Source organism: Arachis hypogaea, chromosome 6, assembly GCF_003086295.3.
Source record: "Arachis hypogaea cultivar Tifrunner chromosome 6, arahy.Tifrunner.gnm2.J5K5, whole genome shotgun sequence".
NCBI lineage: Eukaryota > Viridiplantae > Streptophyta > Magnoliopsida > Fabales > Fabaceae > Arachis > Arachis hypogaea.
In genome coordinates, this window is record NC_092041.1 from 55,922,366 (window position 1) to 55,940,035 (window position 17,670).

At 39.1% G+C, this 17,670-nt stretch overlaps 1 protein-coding gene and 1 non-coding gene across 2 annotated transcripts; one reads left to right on the plus strand and one right to left on the minus strand.

Annotated features, from left to right (window-relative positions):
* Positions 1–259: 259 nt before the first annotated feature.
* LOC112696615 (wall-associated receptor kinase-like 20) lies at positions 260–2,759 on the minus strand. Its single transcript, XM_025749445.3, has one exon. The coding sequence runs from the start codon at positions 2,276–2,278 to the stop codon at positions 344–346; it is 1,935 nt and encodes a 644-aa protein (XP_025605230.1). The 5' UTR covers positions 2,279–2,759; the 3' UTR covers positions 260–343.
* A 6,783-nt stretch (positions 2,760–9,542) lies between these two features.
* LOC112699965 (small nucleolar RNA R71) lies at positions 9,543–9,650 on the plus strand. Its single transcript, XR_003152895.1, has one exon. It is a non-coding gene; the product is annotated as a small nucleolar RNA R71 (small nucleolar RNA).
* Positions 9,651–17,670: the final 8,020 nt, after the last annotated feature.

Below are 17,670 nucleotides of genomic sequence, written 5' to 3' on the forward strand. Positions count from 1 at the left end.
TGGAGTAGTAAGACATGTATTTTTTGTAAGTATAAAAATATATAATTTTTATTTTAAAATTAGGTTTATGGCTAGTTGGCTACTCCCAAATTAGTTACTATACTTTTTCGTTAAAATAATATTAATACCAATGGTTTCAAAAGACTAATTACAATACAAACTTTTAGTATAACACATGAACTCAAGTCATAACTCAAGATCCAAACAATTTCCTACAATCTGCATATGCTCATAGCACTAATCTTTTCTACTAATGAAATTCAGCGAGAAAGATAGATTATTGATTATAAGTAAACACATCAAGTCTTGGATTTCAATACAATAAGTTAACTATGCGATGAACTTATTGTTCATTCTCAACTAAAACGTTAACATGAACATTATAATTCCTCTCTTGACCTATAAGCTTAAATATGGAAATTAGGCGCTGAACAATATCCTTCATGCTAGGCCTTTCACCTTTTTTCTCCCTCAAGCAATCGAGTGCAAGCTCCGAGAACATTCTTATGCTTCCCCCAAACTCCCCCTTGCAAACAAGTCTCCGATCCACAACCTCCATGAGTAGTGTCCCATTGCTTGCATGCTGGCTCACATGAACCGCCAGGTTCACACAATCCGGATCGCGGTTAAAATCAATCACTTTCTGAGAACTCAAAAGCTCCAACAACACCACGCCGTAGCTATAAACATCACTCTTATCTGTTAACTGATAGTTTCTGTAGTATTCAGGATCCAAGTATCCAACAGTTCCTTGAGCACAAGTTGAAACATGACTCAGCCCCGGGATAGCCAGCTTCGATAGCCCGAAATCGGATACCTTGGCATTGAATTCATCGTCCAGAAGAATGTTAGTGGACTTCACATCCCTATGGTAGATTGGTGTGTGCGCCGCGGAATGCAAATAGGCCAACGCCTCCGCGGTCTGAAGCGCCACTTTTAGCCTTGTTTCCCAATCCAAGAAGCTTTGGTACCTTCCGTGAAGATGGTCATACAATGTTCCATTTGAGATGTACTCGTAGATCATCAATGGCTGCTCAGATTCTTCCACACAACACCCCAAGAGCCTCACAAGGTTCTTGTGATTCACCTGTGAGAGAATCGCAACTTCGTTGAGAACTTGTTGTGTGCTTTTGAGGTTTCCAACCCTTGCTTTCTTTACAGCCACCATTGTTCCATCTTGGAGTTCACCTCTATAAACTTCGCCAAATCCACCGCTACCTAGAATCCTGTCTTGGGAGAAACAATTTGTTGCCTTCTTCACTTCTTTCAGATGAAACATTCTATAAGGCTTCTCACCAGTGCTTGATTTCAACACATTCTCTCTTTCTTTTTCCTTCTTCTTCTTCTTAATCTCCTCCATGTAGCTATAGATTTTACAACATTTTGTGATCACAACAAGAACTATAGCTAGAGAGAAAAATATGGTAACAACAATTGAGATTATTATGCTGGTTTTCAATTTGGAATTTCTGGCGTGCCTTAAGCATGTTGCTGCATAAGGCTCCCAATGGTGTCCCTTGTTACAAAGACAGCGAAGAAGTCCGTTTTTGCCCGGTGAACACTTGGAGTCTCCGGAGCAATCTTTTTGTGTTTTGCATACCGGTTCGGGTGGCTGAAGCCACTGAATTTCTAGGCCTTCTTCCCATTCATTTGGAGGCTTATCCTCATCCAAGTGGAGGATGCTTCTGAAAGCTTTACAGCCGGAATTGTGCAGGCGAATCTTGTAAGCTGATGGGTTTCCACCAGCAACAAAAGTACAACAAGGGTGGATTCCACTTGCACAATCAAGCGCTTGTGATTTTCTGACGTGGCCGGAACTCTCCAAGTATTGGTGGCAGATGCTGGAGGCAGAGCAATTCAGGGGAGAGACCAAGAGGCGGGGTGAACAATTGAAGAGGAAAATGGTGTTTGAAGAAGTTATGTTGAATGGAAGTGATTGGTTCAACCATAGACCATTGCTGACTGGCATGTCTTGTGTGACACATGATGTGCGAGATAGCCACGGTGCTGGCTGAACTACCATGCGTTGAATCGAGGACATGATTTTTAGTATTACATAGGAACTTTCGTTAAGTGTGTCAAAGTAGAGCTTTCCAGATTGCTGATCACAGTGTAGCTTGTAGTACGGATCGCCACAACTCGGTTGTGTGCTTAATGGATAAGGAACCTGCATAGAGCCACACTGTGGACAAGTCTTTTGTGAAGAACAAGTGTGGTGACAAAGGAAAAGAAGGGTATGAAGAAGAAATGCATAGCCAAGGTTGGAGCCTGGTCTCATTTTCGTTTCAGCAATGATTTTGGCATGGACAATTAGGAGTAGAAGATGAGATCTTGAAAATTATGAAGCTGATATGAAGGTTGATGAATTAATCAAAAGGCTAGAACACTACATCTATATAATGTCAAAGAATAAAAGTAGATGAAATGCAAATTAAAGTGGCTACAAGAATCTATAGTGTGGAATGCCATAAAAAAGAAATTGGTGACTTATGGGACCATTTGATGCTCCTATTTATGATCATACAAATAGTATTTTCTTTAGCTATGCTCTTTCTAATTGGGTGCAAAGAAAAAAAAGGTCTGGCATGTGCTAAGTTTGAAGTTTTTTTTCCTCCTCATTTGTTTTAGTTAGTCAATGAGATCATTGATATAAGGTTCATAGTGGAGAAATGGTTTATTAAAATATAATATATCACAATGCTAGGACTTTATGGTGCTTGCACTATGAGTTTGTGAAGAGCCAAAACTGAAATAAATTCTGAAATGTTATTTTTCTGTGACACATGTATCATTTAAAGTACATTGCACCAAGGTTCAAAAAACTATTACAACTACATTGAAATTCGCGTGATGTCCAAAAGAGATAAATTAATTATATTTTACAGTGTATTCTAATAAATATTATATTATTTAGAGATTGATTAGATAATATATAAACTAATGTTAAATTTAAATTATTTATATTAAAACTATTTTATAGAATATTTATTTGATAATTTGTATATAATTCTATAAAATTATTCAATTAAAATATAATATAAATTAAAATATAAGTTATTATGTTTTTGCAAGGATTTTTTTTCGAGTTATGCATCGACTTCACGTTAATCTTGATGTGTTAGACAGCTCAAACTGAACTGGGAATACTCTCGTGAACTCAGACTCGAACGTGGTACCTGCAAAAGAGACTCCGACGTTCAAGTCAGTAAAACGTCACTTGATAAAACGAGTATATGATCTGTGAGTTGTTTGATTTATGATTCCTTTGCCTTGGTGGCTGGTGCACAAAATTGTGATCATCAATGACGCTATCAACATGGTACGCTCAATTGCAATCTCAATTCTTTATCACAACTTCGCACAACTAACCAGCAAGTGCACTGGGTCGTCCAAGTAATAAACCTTACGCGAGTAAGGGTCGATCCCACGGAGATTGTTGGTATGAAGCAAGCTATGGTCATCTTGTAAATCTCAGTCAGGCGAACTCAAAGGGTAATGGAGGATAACATAAAACATAAAAATAAGGATAGAGATACTTATGCAATTCATTGGTGAGAATTTCAGATAAGCGTATAGAGATGCTTTGTCCCTTCCGTCTCTCTGCTTTCCTACTGTCTTCATCCAACCCTTCTTACTCCTTTCCATGGCAAGCTGTATGTTGGGCATCACCGTTGTCAATGGCTACAGTCCCGTCCTCTCAGTAAAAATGTTCAACGCGCTCTGTCACAGCACGGCTATTCATCTGTCGGTTCTCAATCAGGTTGGAATAGAATCCAGTGATTCTTTTGCGTCTGTCACTAACGCCCAGCCTTCAGGAGTTTGAAGCTCGTCACAGTCATTCAATCCTTGAATCCTACTCAGAATACCACAGACAAGGTTTAGACCTTCCGGATTCTCTTGAATGCCGCCATCAATTCTAGCTTATACCATGAAGATTCCGATTAAGAAATCCAAGAGATAAACATTCAAGCCTTGTTTGCTTGTAGAACGGAAGTGGTTGTCAGGCACGTGTTCATAAGTGAGAATGATGATGAGCGTCACATAATCATCTCATTCATCAAGTTCTTGAGTGTGAATGAATATCTTGGAACAAGAATAAGCTGAATTGAATAGAAGAACAATAGTAATTGCATTAATACTCGAGGTACAACAGAGCTCCACACCTTAATCTATGGTGTGTAGAAACTCCACCGTTGAAAATACATAAGAACAAGGTCTAGGCATGGCCGAATGGCCAGCCTCCCATAATCTAAGAACTAGACGTCCAAAGATAATCCTAAGATCTAAAGTGATCAAAAGATTCCCGGATGTCAAATACAATAGTAAAAGGTCCTATTTGTAGAAAACTAGTAGCTTAGGGTTTACAAAGATGAGTAAATGACATAAAAATCCACTTCCGGGCCCACTTGGTGTGTGTTTGGGCTGAGCATTGAAGCTTTCATGTGTAGAGACTTTTCTTGGAGTTAAACGCCAGCTTTTGTGCCAGTTTGGGCGTTTAACTCCCATTCTTGTGCCAGTTCCGGCGTTTAACGCCGGGCAGTCTTGAGCTGATTTGGAACGCCGGTTTGGGCCATCAAATCTCGGGCAAAGTATAGACTATTAAATATTGCTGGAAAGCCCAGAATGTCTACTTTCCAAGCAATTGAGAGCGTGCCAATTGGGCTTCTGTAGCTCCAGAAAATCCACTTCGAGTGCAGGGAGGTCAGAATCCAACAGCATCTGCAGTCCTTTTTAGCCTCTGGATCAGATTTTTGCTTAGGTCCCTCAATTTCAGCCAGAAAATATTTGAAATCACAGAAAAACACACAAACTCATAGTAAAGTCCAGAAAAGTGAATTTTAAATAAAAACTAATAAAAATATAATAAAAACTAACTAAAACATACTAAAAACATACTAAAAACAATGCCATAAAACGTATAAATTATCCGCTCATCACAACACCAAACTTAAATTGTTGCTTGTCCCCAAGCAACTAAAAATCAAATAGGATAAAAAGAAGAGAATATACAATGAACTCCAAAAACATCTATGAAGATCAGTATTAATTAGATGAGCGGGGCTTTTAGCTTTTTGCCTCTGAACAGTTTTGGCAGCTCACTTTATCATTTGAAATTCAGAATGATGGGCTTCTATAGGAACTCAAAATCTAGATAGTGTTATTGATTCTCCTAGTTAAGTATGATGATTCTTGATCATAGCTACTTTATGAGTCTTGGCCGTGGCCCAAAGCACTCTGTCTTCTAGTATTACCACCGGATACATACATGCCACAGACACATAACTGGGTGAATCTTTTCAGATTGTGACTCAGCTTTGCTAGAGTCCCCAATTAGAGGTGTCCAGGGAACCCTTGCCTTGGATCACAACTTTATTTTTTTACCCTTGCCTTTTGGTATAAAGGGCTATGGGCTTTTTCTGCTTGCTTTCTCTCTCTCTTTTTTTTTTAAATTCACTGCTTTTTCTTGTTTCAAGAATCATTTTTATGATTTTTTAGATCCTCAATAACACGTCTCCTTTTTCATCATTCTTTCAAGAGCCAACATTCATGAACAACAAATTCAAAAGACATATGCACTGTTCAAGTATACATTCAGAAGTCAAAGTATTGCCACCACATCAAAATAATTAATCTGTTATAAAATTTGAAATTCATGCAATTCTTCTCTTTTTCAATTAAGAACTTTTTTTTTCATTTAAGAAAGATGATGGATTATTAGGACATTCATAACTTTAAGGCATAGACACTAAGACACTAATGATCATAAGACACAAACATAGACAAACATAAGCATAAAAATTCGAAAAACAGGAAAATAAAGAACAAGGAAGTTAAAGAACGGGTCCACCTTAGTGATGGCGGCTTATTCTTCGTCTTGAAGATCTTATGGAGTGCTTGAGCTCCTCAATGTCTCTTCCTTGCCTTTGTTGCTCCTCTCTCATGATTCTTTTATCTTCTCTAATTTCATGGAGGAGGATGGAATGTTCTTGGTGCTCCACCCTTAGTTGTCCCATGTTGGAACTCAATTCTCTTAGGGAGGTGTTGATTTGCTCCCAATAGTTTTGTGGAGGAAAGTGCATCCCTTGAGGCATCTCAGGGATTTCATGATGAGTGGGATCTCTTGTTTGCTCCATCCTTTTCTTAGTGATGGGCTTGTCCTCATCAATGAGGATGTCTCCCTCTATGTTAACTCCAACTGAATTACAGAGGTGACAAATGAGATGAAGGAAGGCTAACCTTGCCAAGGTAGAGGACTTGTCTGCCACCTTATAAAGTTCTTGGGATATAACCTCATGAACTTCTACTTCCTCTCTAATCATGATGCTACGAATCATGATAGCCCGGTCTATAGTAACTTCGGACCGGTTGCTAGTGGGAATGATTGAGCGTTGGATAAACTCCAACCATCTCCTAGCCACGGGCTTGAGGTCATGCCTTCTCAGTTGAACCGGCTTCCCTCTTGAATCTCTCTTCCATTGAGCGCCCTCTTCACAAATGTCTATGAGGACTTGGTCCAACCTTTGATCAAAGTTGACCCTTCTAGTGTAGGAGTGTTCATCTCCTTGCATCATGGGCAAGTTGAATGCCAACCTTACATTTTTCAGACTAAAATCTAATCATTTCCCCCGAACCATTGTAAGCCAATTCTTTGGGTCCGAATTCACACTTTGATCATGGTTCTTGGTGATCCATGCATTGGCATAGAACTCTTGAACCATTAAGATTCCGACTTGTTGAATGGGGTTGGTAAGAACTTCCCAACCTCTTCTTTCGGATCTCATGTCGGATCTCTGGATATTCACTCTTTTTGAGTTTGAAAGGGACCTCGGGGATCACCTTCTTCATGGCCACAACTTCATGGAAGTGGTCTTGATGCACCCTTGAAATGAATCTCTCCATCTCCCATGACTCGGAGGTGGAAGCTTTTGCCTTCCCTTTCCTCTTTCTAGAGGTTTCTCCGGCCTTAGATGCCATAAATGGTTATGGAAAAACAAAAAGCAATACTTTTACCACACCAAACTTAGAAGGTTTGCTCGTCCTCGAGCAAAAGAAGAAAGAAGAGAGTAGAAGAAGAAGAAATAGAGGAGATGGAGGTGACTTTGTTTTTCGGCCAAGGGGAAGAAGTAGTGTGTAGGTTGTGTGAAAATGAAGGAGTGAAGATGGGTTTATATAGGAATGGAGAGGGGGTGTATGGTTCGGTCATTATGGGTGGGTTTGGGAGGGAAAGTGGTTTGAATTTGAATGGTGAGGTAGGTGGGGTTTTATGAATGATGGATGTGAGTGGTGAAGAGAATGGTGGGATTTGATACGTGAGGTGTTTTTGGGGAAGAGGTGTTGAGGTGATTGGTGAATGGGTGAAGAAGAGAGAGAGTGGTGGGGTAGGTGGGGATCCTGTGGGGTCCACAGATCCTAAGGTATCAAGGATAATTCATCCCTGCACCAAGTGGTGAGCAAAAATGCTCCTTCTGCCAATCCTGGCGTTAAACGCCGGGCTGGTGCCCATTTCTGGCATTTAACGCTAGCTTCTTGCCCATTCCTGGCGTTAAACGCCAGTCTGGTGCCCCTTTCTGGCGTTAAACGCCCAGAATGGTACCAGACTGGGCGTTAAATGCCCATTTGCTGTCTTCACTGGCGTTTAAACGCCAGCAAGCTTTCCTCCAGGGTGTGCTGTTTTTCTTTCTATTTTTCATTCTGTTTTTGCTTTTTTTCAATTGCTTTTGTGACTTCCCATGATCATCAACCTATAGAAAACATAAAATAACAAAAGGAAAATAGATAAATATAACATTGGGTTGCCTCCCAACAAGCGCTTCTTTAATGTCATTAGCTTGACAGTGGGCCCTCATGGAGCCTCACAGATACTCAGAGCAATGTTGGAACCTACCAACACCAAACTTAGAGTTTGAATGTGGGGGTTCAACACCAAACTTAGAATTTGGTTGTGGCCTCCCAACACCAAACTTAGAGTTTGACTGTGGAGGCTCTGTTTGACTCTGTTTTGAGAGAAGTTCTTCATGCTTCCTCTCCATGGTTACAGAGGGATATCCTTGAGCCTTAAACACAAGGGATTCTTCATTCACTTGAATGATCAATTCTCCTCTGTCAACATCAATCACAGCCTTTGCTGTGGCTAGGAAGGGTCTGCCAAGGATGATGGATTCATCCATGCACTTCCCAGTCTCTAGGACTATGAAATTAGCAGGGATGTAATGGTCTTCTATCTTTACCAGAACATCCTCTACCAGTCCATAAGCTTGTTTTCTTGAATTGTCTGCCATCTCTAGTGAGATTCTTGCAGCTTGTACCTCAAAGATCCCTAGCTTCTCCATTACAGAGAGAGGCATGAGGTTTATGCTTGACCTTAGGTCACACAGAGCCTTTTTAAAGGTCATGGTGCCTACTGTACAAGGTATTGAGAACTTTCTAGGATCCTATCTCTTTTGAGGTAATCTCTGCCTAGTCAAGTCATTCAGTTCTTTGGTGAGCAAAGGGGGTTCATCCTTCCAAGTCTCATTACCAAATAACTTGTCATTTAGCTTCATGATTGCTCCAAGGTACTTAGCAACTTGCTCTTCAGTGACATCTTCGTCCTCTTCAGAGGAAGAATACTCATCAGAGCTCATGAATGGCAGAAGTAAATCCAATAGAATCTCTATGGTCTCAGTGTGAGCCTCAGATTCCCATGGTTCCTCATTAGGAAACTCATTGGAGGCCAGTGGACGTCCATTGAGGTCTTCCTCAGTGGCGTTCACTGCCTCTTTCTCCTCTCCAAATTCAGCCATGTTGATGGCCTTACACTCTCCTTTTGGATTCTCTTCTGTATTGCTTGGAAGAGTCCTAGGAGGGAGTTCGGTAACTTTCTTACTCAGCTAACCCACTTGTGCCTCCAAGTTTCTAATGGAGGATCTTGTTTTAGTCATGAAACTTTGAGTGGTTTTGATTAGATCAGAGACCATGGTTGCTAAGTCAGAGTGGCTCTACTTAGAATTCTCTGTCTGTTGCTGAAAAGATGATGGAAAAGGCTTGCTATTGCTAAACCTGTTTCTTCCACCATTATTGTTGTTGAAACCTTGTTGAGGTCTCTGTTGATCCTTCCATGAGAGATTTGGATGATTTCTCCATGAAGGATTATAGGTGTTTCCATAGGGTTCTCCCATGTAATTCACCTCTTCCATTGAAGGGTTCTCAGAATCATAAGCTTCTTCTTCAGATGAAGCGTCCTTAGTACTGCCTGGTGCAGCTTGCATTCCAGACAGACTTTGAGAAATCATATTGACTTGCTGAGTCAATATTTTGTTCTGAGCCAATATGGTATTCAGAGTATCAATCTCAAGAACTCCTTTCTTTTGTTTCGTCCCATTGTTCATAGGATTCCTTTCAGAAGTGTACATGAATTGGTTATTTGCAACCATTTCAATGAGTTCTTGAGCTTCTGCAGGCGTCTTCTTCAGATGAAGAGATCCTCCAGCAGAGCTGTCCAATGACATCTTGGACAGTTCAGACAGACCATCATAGAAGATACCTATGATGCTCCATTCAGAAAGCATGTCAGAAGGACACTTTCTGATCAATTATTTGTATCTTTCCCAAGCTTCATAGAGGGATTCACCTTCCTTCTGTCTGAAGGTTTGGACTTCCACTCTAAGCTTACTCAATTTTTGAGGTAGAAAGAACTTTGCCAAGAAGGCATTGACTAGCTTTTCCCAAGAGTTTAGGCTTTCTTTAGGTTGTGAGTCCAACCATATCCTAGCTCTGTCTCTTACAGCAAAAGGGAATAGCATAAGTCTGTAGACCTCAGGGTTAACCCCATTGGTCTTGACAGTGTCACAGATTTGCAAGAATTCAGCTAAAAACTGATGAGGATCTTCCAATGGAAGTCCATGGAACTTGCAATTCTGTTTCATTAGAGAAACTAATTGAGGCTTAAGCTCAAAGTTGTTTGCTCCAATGGCAGGGATAGAGATGCTTCTCCCATAGAAGTCAGGAGTAGGTGCTGTAAAGTCACCCAGCACCTTCCTTGCATTGTTTGCATTATTGTTGTTTTCGGCTGCCATGTCTTCTTCTTTAAAGATTTCTGTTAGGTCCTCTATAGAGAATTGTGATTTAGCTTCTCTTAGCTTTCGCTTCAAGGTCCTTTCAGGTTCAGGGTCAGCTTCAACAAGAATGCCTTTGTCTTTGCTCCTGCTCATATGAAAGAGAAGAGAACAAGAAAGTATGGAGTCCTCTATGTCACAGTATAGAGATTCCTTGATGTGTCAGAAGAAAAGAAGAATAGAAGGAGAAGATAGAAGAATTCAAACTTATCAAGAGAGATAGAGTTCGAATTGTGCATTGAGGAGGAGTGTTAGTCCATAAATAGAAGGATGTGAGAAGAGGGGAAGAATTTTTTGAAAATTAAAGTGAATTAATTAAAAGAAATTTTGAAAAATGGTAATTGATTTTCGAAAACTAAGATTGGGAAAGAAATTAAGTGAAATTTGAAAAAGATTTTGAAATTAGAAATCAAAAAGATATGATTGAAAACTATTTTGAAAAAGATGTGATTAAAAAGATATGATTGAAAAGTTATGGTTTTAAAAAGATTTGATTGAAAAGATATGATTGAAAAACAATTTAAAAAGATTTGATTTTTAAAATCAATGACTTGGCTAACAAGAAAAGATATGATTCAAACATTAAATCTTTCTCAACAGAAAATGCAACATACTTGAAATGTTGAATCAAATCATTAATTGTTAGCAAGTATTTTTGAAAATGGAAAGAAATTGATTTTGAAAATATATGATTGAAAAGATATGATTTGAAAAAGATTTGATTTTGAAAAATTATGAAAACTTGAAAAAAAATTGAATTAAAAACAGAATCTTCCCTCTTGTGTCATCCTGGCGTTAAACACCCAGAATGGATAAAAATGCTACCCTTTTGGGCGTTAAACGCCCAGCCAGGTATCCTGGCTGGCGTTTAAACGCCAATTTTCCTTCTTCACTGGGTGTTTTGAACGCCCAGCTTTTTCTGTGTAATTCCTCTGCTGTATGTTCTGAATCTTCAATTCTCTGTATTATTGACTTGAAAAGACACAATTTTGAATTTTTTTTGGATTTTTAATGATGAGGAATAATCAAAATGCAACTAAAATCAAATAAACAATGCATGCATGACACCAAACTTAGAAGTTTGTTTACTACTGACACTAACAAATTGAGAATGCATATGAGAAACAACAAAACACTCAAGACAAGAGAATTTAAAGATCAGAGCAAGGAAATCATCAAGAGCAACTTGAAGATCAATGAAGACACATGAATGAATTCGAAAAATGCAAGAAGAATAGAAACATGCAATTGACACCAAACTTAAAATGAGACATTGGACTCAAACAAGAAACATAAAATATTTTTTATTTTTATGACTTTTGTAATTTTTTTTGGATTTTTCAAAAATTATGTGGAAAAGAAAATAAAGAGATTCAAAAATTTTAATAAGAATTCCAGGAATCATGCAATGTTAGTCTAAAGCTTTAGTCTAAAGAAATTAGACATGGCTAGCCAAGCTTCAGCAGGACATTACATTCAAGAGCTAAATCGATGAAAATCAATCAGCTTTGGTGATGATAAGAACATCACCTTGAAACTCTAGAATTCATTCTTAAAAATTCTGAAGAAAAATACCTAATCTAAGCAACAAGATAAACCGTCAGTTGTCCAAACTCAAACAATCCCCGGCAACGCCGCAAAAAACTTGGTGCACGAAATTGTGATCATCAATGGTACCATCAACATGGTACGCTCAATTGCAATCTCAATTCTTTATCACAACTTCGCACAACTAACCAGCAAGTGCACTGGGTCATCCAAGTAATAAACCTTACGCGAGTAAGGGTCGATCCCACGGAGATTGTTGGTATGAAGCAAGCTATGATCATCTTGTAAATCTCAGTCAGGTGAACTCAAATGGTAATGGAGGATAACATAAAACATAAAATAAGGATAGAGATACTTATGCAATTCATTGGTGAGAATTTCAGATAAGCGTATGGAGATGCTTTGTCCCTTCCGTCTCTCTGCTTTCCTACTGTCTTCATCCAATCCTTCTTACTCCTTTCCATGGCAAGCTGTATGTTGGGCATCACCGTTGTCAATGGCTACAGTCCCGTCCTCTCAGTGAAAATGTTCAACACGCTCTGTCACAGCACGGCTATTCATCTGTCGGTTCTCAATCAGGTTGGAATAGAATCCAGTGATTCTTTTGCGTCTGTCACTAACGCCCAGCCTTCAGGAGTTTGAAGCTCGTCAAAGTCATTTAATCCTTGAATCCTACTCAGAATACCACAGACAAGGTTTAGACCTTTCGGATTCTCTTGAATGCCGCCATCAATTCTAGCTTATACCATGAAGATTCCGATTAAAAAATCCAAGAGATAAACATTCAAGCCTTGTTTGCTTGTAGAACGGAAGTGGTTGTCAGGCACGTGTTCATAAGTGAGAATGATGATGAGCGTCACATAATCATCTCATTCATCAAGTTCTTGAGTGCGAATGAATATCTTGGAACAAGAATAAGCTGAATTGAATAGAAGAACAATAATAATTGCATTAATACTCGAGGTACAGCAGAGCTCCACACCTTAATCTATGGTGTGTAGAAACTCCACCATTGAAAATACATAAGAACAAGGTCTAGGTATGGCCGAATGGCCAGCCTCCCATAATCTAAGAACTAGATGTCCAAAGATGATCCTAAGATCTAAAGTGATCAAAAGATTCCCGGATGTCAAATACAATAGTAAAAGGTACTATTTGTAGAGAACTAGTAGCTTAGGGTTTACAAAGATGAGTAAATGACATAAAAATCCACTTCCGAGCCCACTTGGTGTGTGCTTGGGCTGAGCATTGAAGCTTTCATGTGTAGAGACTTTTCTTGGAGTTAAACGCCAGCTTTTGTGCCAGTTTGGGCGTTTAACTCCCATTCTTGTGCCAGTTCCGGCGTTTAACGCCGGGCAGTCTTGAGCTGATTTGGAACGCCGGTTTGGGCCATCAAATCTCGGGCAAAGTATGGATTATTATATATTGATGGAAAGCCCAAGATGTCTACTTTTCAACGCAATTAAGAGCGCACCAATTGGGCTTCTGTAGCTCTAGAAAATCCACTTCGAGTGCAGGGAGGTCAGAATCCAACAGCATCTGCAGTCCTTTTTAGCATCTGGATCAGATTTTTGCTCAGGTCCCTCAATTTCAGCCAAAAAATACCTGAAATCACAGAAAAACACACAAACTCATAGTAAAGTCCAGAAAAGTGAATTTTAAATAAAAACTAATAAAAATATAATAAAAACTAACTAAAACATACTAAAAATATACTAAAAATAATGCCAAAAAGCATATAAATTATCCGCTCATCAGTGGCTATAGTCGGTCATATGCTCAATTTATAGCCTAGTTGGTGTTGGATAGGTCATTGGCTTTAACCGAGATCTTCGTGACGGATCTCGTGGCAAGATTGTGGGTTGTGTTCCATTAGGATTGAGTTGTTTTGTTATTTAGGAAATGAGTCGTGCCGAGGTATATCTGATGAGAGAAGTGAGGAAGAAGACCTTGTTCTAGATTTTCTTATAGAGAGTTTTTCTAAAGGTGAATTGATCAGCGGATATTTTATACGCTTTTTAGGGGTAATTTCATGTAGATTTTAGTGTGTTTTAGTTAGTTTTTAGTATATTTTTATTAGTTTTTAGGCAAAATTCATATTTCTAGACTTTACTATGAGTTTGTGTATTTTTCTATGATTTCAGGTATTTTCTGGCTGAAATTGAGGGAGCTAAGCAAAAATCTGATTCAGGCTGAAAAAGGACTGCTGATGCTGTTGGATTCTGACCTCCCTTCACTCGAAATGAACTTTTTGGAGCTACAGAAGTTCAATTTGCGCGCTCTCAATTGGGTTGGAAAGTATACATACAGGGCTTTCCAGCAATATATAATAGTTCATACTTTGCGCGAAGATAAATGACATAAACTGGTGTTTAACGCCAGTTCCATGTTGCATTCTGGCGTTGAACACTAGAAATAGGTTGCAAGTTGGAGTTAAACGCCAGAAACAGGTTACAACCTGACGTTTAACTCCAGAAACAGCCCAGGCACGTGAAAAGCTTAAGTCTTAGCCCCAACACACACCAAGTGGGCCCCAGAAGTGGATTTTTGTACTATTCATCTTAGTTTACTCATTTTCTGTAAACTTAGGTTACTAGTTTAGTATTTAAACAACTTTTAGAGACTTATTTTGTACCTCATGACATTTTAGATCTGAACTTTGTATTCTCTGACGGCATGAGTCTCTAAACTCCATTGTTGGGGGTGAGGAGCTCTGTAGCGTCTTGATGAATTAATGCAATTATTTCTGTTTTCTATTCAACACGCTTGTTTCTATCTAAGATATTCATTCGCACTTCAATATGAAGAAGGTGATGATCCGTGACACTCATCACCATTTGATGCCAGGGCATCTAGGCCAGTTTCACTGACCTTTTCTTTACTGTTTTAGGGTAGTTTCATGCATTTTCTTAGTGAATAAGGCAAGTTTTGGATAAAAATACACTTACACCTTGATTCAAGCAACTAGTGTGAATTTCATATGATTTCATGAGGATTTTGCTAGAGTTGCATGATAAATTGATGATGCATAATCTCATGACTTTGGCTAGAGCTTTGATGCACTTTATTTGCTTGATTTCAGGGCAAAGGAAGCAAGGAAGAACCACGTTAGTACTCACGTTAATCTAGTTAACGTGAACACTAACGTGGAATGGTAAATAGCTTGCAACGTTAATGAGAAAAGTGATCACCAATAACGCCTGCGAAGCCATCAATAGCTCACATTATTTGCCACGTTAACGTGGAGACAAAAGAGAACTCCAACGTTAGTGGGAAACGTGAGCACCACTAACGTTCTACTCCAACGTTAGTGGTAAACGTGAACACCACTAACGTTCTAAGACTTGGCAATGAGCTAAGTTAAGAGTCACGTTAACTAAGTTAACGTGAACTCTAACGTAGAAGAGAAGAACAATGCCAACGTTAGTGACACTCAACTTTGTCACTAACGTTGGATCAACTAGCATTGCCTACGTTAGTGGTCACGTTAAGACCACTAACAAGAGAGTTAACGTGGAGTTGAGGATTGATAAGCCAACGTTAGTGACACTCACTTTTGTCACTAACGTTGGAAGATGGCATTACTACCATGTTAAGAGCCACGTTAACTTAGTTAACGTGAGCTCTAACGTGGAGAGTAGTGGCATTTGGAGCGTTAGTGACAAAGGTAAGTGTCACTAACGCTCTCGAAGGTGAAGCATACCCACGTTAAGAGCCACGTTAGTTACACTAACATGAACTCTAACGTAGGGACAAAAGGCACATAGCAACGTTATTGGGAAAGGTGAGTCCCAATAACGGTTGCGAAAGGGGCATAAGCCAATGTTATTGGGAAAAGTGAGTCCCAATAACGTTAGCAAAGATTTAGAAGGCAACGTTAGTGGTCACGTTAGTGCCACTAACGTTGGAGTTAACGTGAGGTATTTGAGGGTGGAACGTTAGTGGAAAAAGTGATTGCCACTAACGTTCTCGAACCCACAATGTCACTTAATGTTAATCTCACTAACGCCCATGCCTAATTCATACTTCTCTGCAAGTTGGGCCCATTAAAGATTAGAACTGCTTCAACTCAAGATCCAGAGCCCACATCCAAGACTTGAAGAACTCACTAGAAGATCAAGAGGAGTAGTATATATAGGAGTAGTTTTGAACTATAGAGAGGCTTGGCACTTTGGAGAACTACCTCTGTATATTTACTTTTCTGCACTTTTAGCATGGATTCTTCTTTTCTGCCATTTTTGATTTCTAGAGCTATGAACAACTAAATCCCTTTCATTGGGTTAGGGAGCTCTGTTGTAATTTGATGGATCAATTATAGTTTTCATTCTTCTTCTTCTTTCTTTTCTCTTGATCTTACTAGAAAGCTTTCGATCTTCATCTAATTAGATTGTTATCTTGGGAAAGAAACTCTCCATAATTGGATCTCCTCTGAGCCTTGGAAAAAGGATGAGGAGATCATGCTAGAAATGCTTTCTCATGTTGGACCAAATTGGGGTTTGGGCAGATATAGTGACATGTAATCCTCCCAACACTTTGATTTGGAAATACATGTGGTATAATCAGTGACCACACTTCATCTCTTCCCATGAGCAATTAAATCAAGGAATTGGGCAATTGTTCAAGCTTAGAGAGATTGGATTGCCAAGGAATTGGGATCCAATCACTTAAGATTGCCAAGGAGATCAATGAATGCATTGATTGAGGAAGAGATGAGAATGAACTTGATCCGGAGAATGCAACATCTCCTGAACCCAATGATTTCCCCATTTCTGATCTTACCCATTCTCTTTACTTTCTGTCATTTATTTTCATGCTCATTGTCCCAAATCCCCATTTAAGATTCTGCACTTTAATTTCTGCTATTTACTTTCCAGTCATTTAAATTTCTGCAAGTTCCCAATCTAAATTCTGTTTAGCTCAACTAGCATACTCTTCCAACTAAAGTTGCTTGACCAATCAATCCTTGTGGGATTCGACCTCACTCTATTGTGAGTTTTTACTTGACGACAATTCGGTATACTTGCCGAAGGAAATTTGTTGAGAGACAAGTTTTCATGCATCAAGTTTATGGCGCCGTTGCTTCTTTTGCCGAAGGAAATGTTCACGTTAACTAGATTAACGTTTGAGTACTAACGTGGTTCTTCCTTGCATCCTTTGCCTTGAAATCAAGCAAATAAAGTGCATCAAAGCTCTAGCCAAAGTCATGAGATTATGCATCATCAATTTATCATGCAATTCTAGAAAAATCCTCATGAAATCATATGAAATTCACACTAGTTGCTTGAATCAAGGTGTAAGTGCATTTTCATCCAAAACTTGCCTTATTCACTAAGAAAATGCATGAAACTACCCTAAAACAGTAAAGAAAAGGTCAGTGAAACTGGCCTAGATGCCCTGGCATCACAACACCAAACTTAAAGCTTTCTTGTCCCTAAGCAAGTACTGAAACATAGGAAGAATGAAATGAAAGAATAAGAAGATAAAATAGAAGTAGAATTCCTGGTTTATGGGGTTTCATGCATATCAACTTAGGTTCTTTCCCTTTAGGTTTCAAGCCTTTATCAATTCCTTGGTCACTTTCTTGATTGCATCCTTTGAGACTCCTTTCTTGTTGATCCTTCCTTCTTTTTCAAAGTTTATTACCTTCTTCTTTTGGCTAAGTGCTCTCTGTAAGAGGGCGAATCTTTATGATAAGCTTTCAGCCAATACTCCCGAACCAGTTGGTTCAAGGTGCTAGGTGTTAAGACACCCCTAGGGCTTACTCCCTCAAGTCTCTTTCCCTCATACATACACACCACAGGCACATGGTTTGTTATTTTTCTTTCTTGAGACCTTGGTGTCCAGCACCTCTTTGGGTTACTAAGTGCTCTGTAGCAAAGGTTACTCTTGATAGTGGACTTTCAGCTGATAATCTCGGATTAGTTAATCCAAGTTACCAAGTGATAAGGCACCCCTAAGAGCTTATTCATCCAAGTATATCCCTTGAACATAAACACCACAGACACATGCCTCAATTTTGAAACCCTTG

Bases quoted from the DNA above. Each gene is read 5' to 3' on its own strand.
- LOC112696615 (XM_025749445.3), bottom strand. From the start codon at position 2,278: ATGAGACCAGGCTCCAACCTTGGCTATGCATTTCTTCTTCATACCCTT.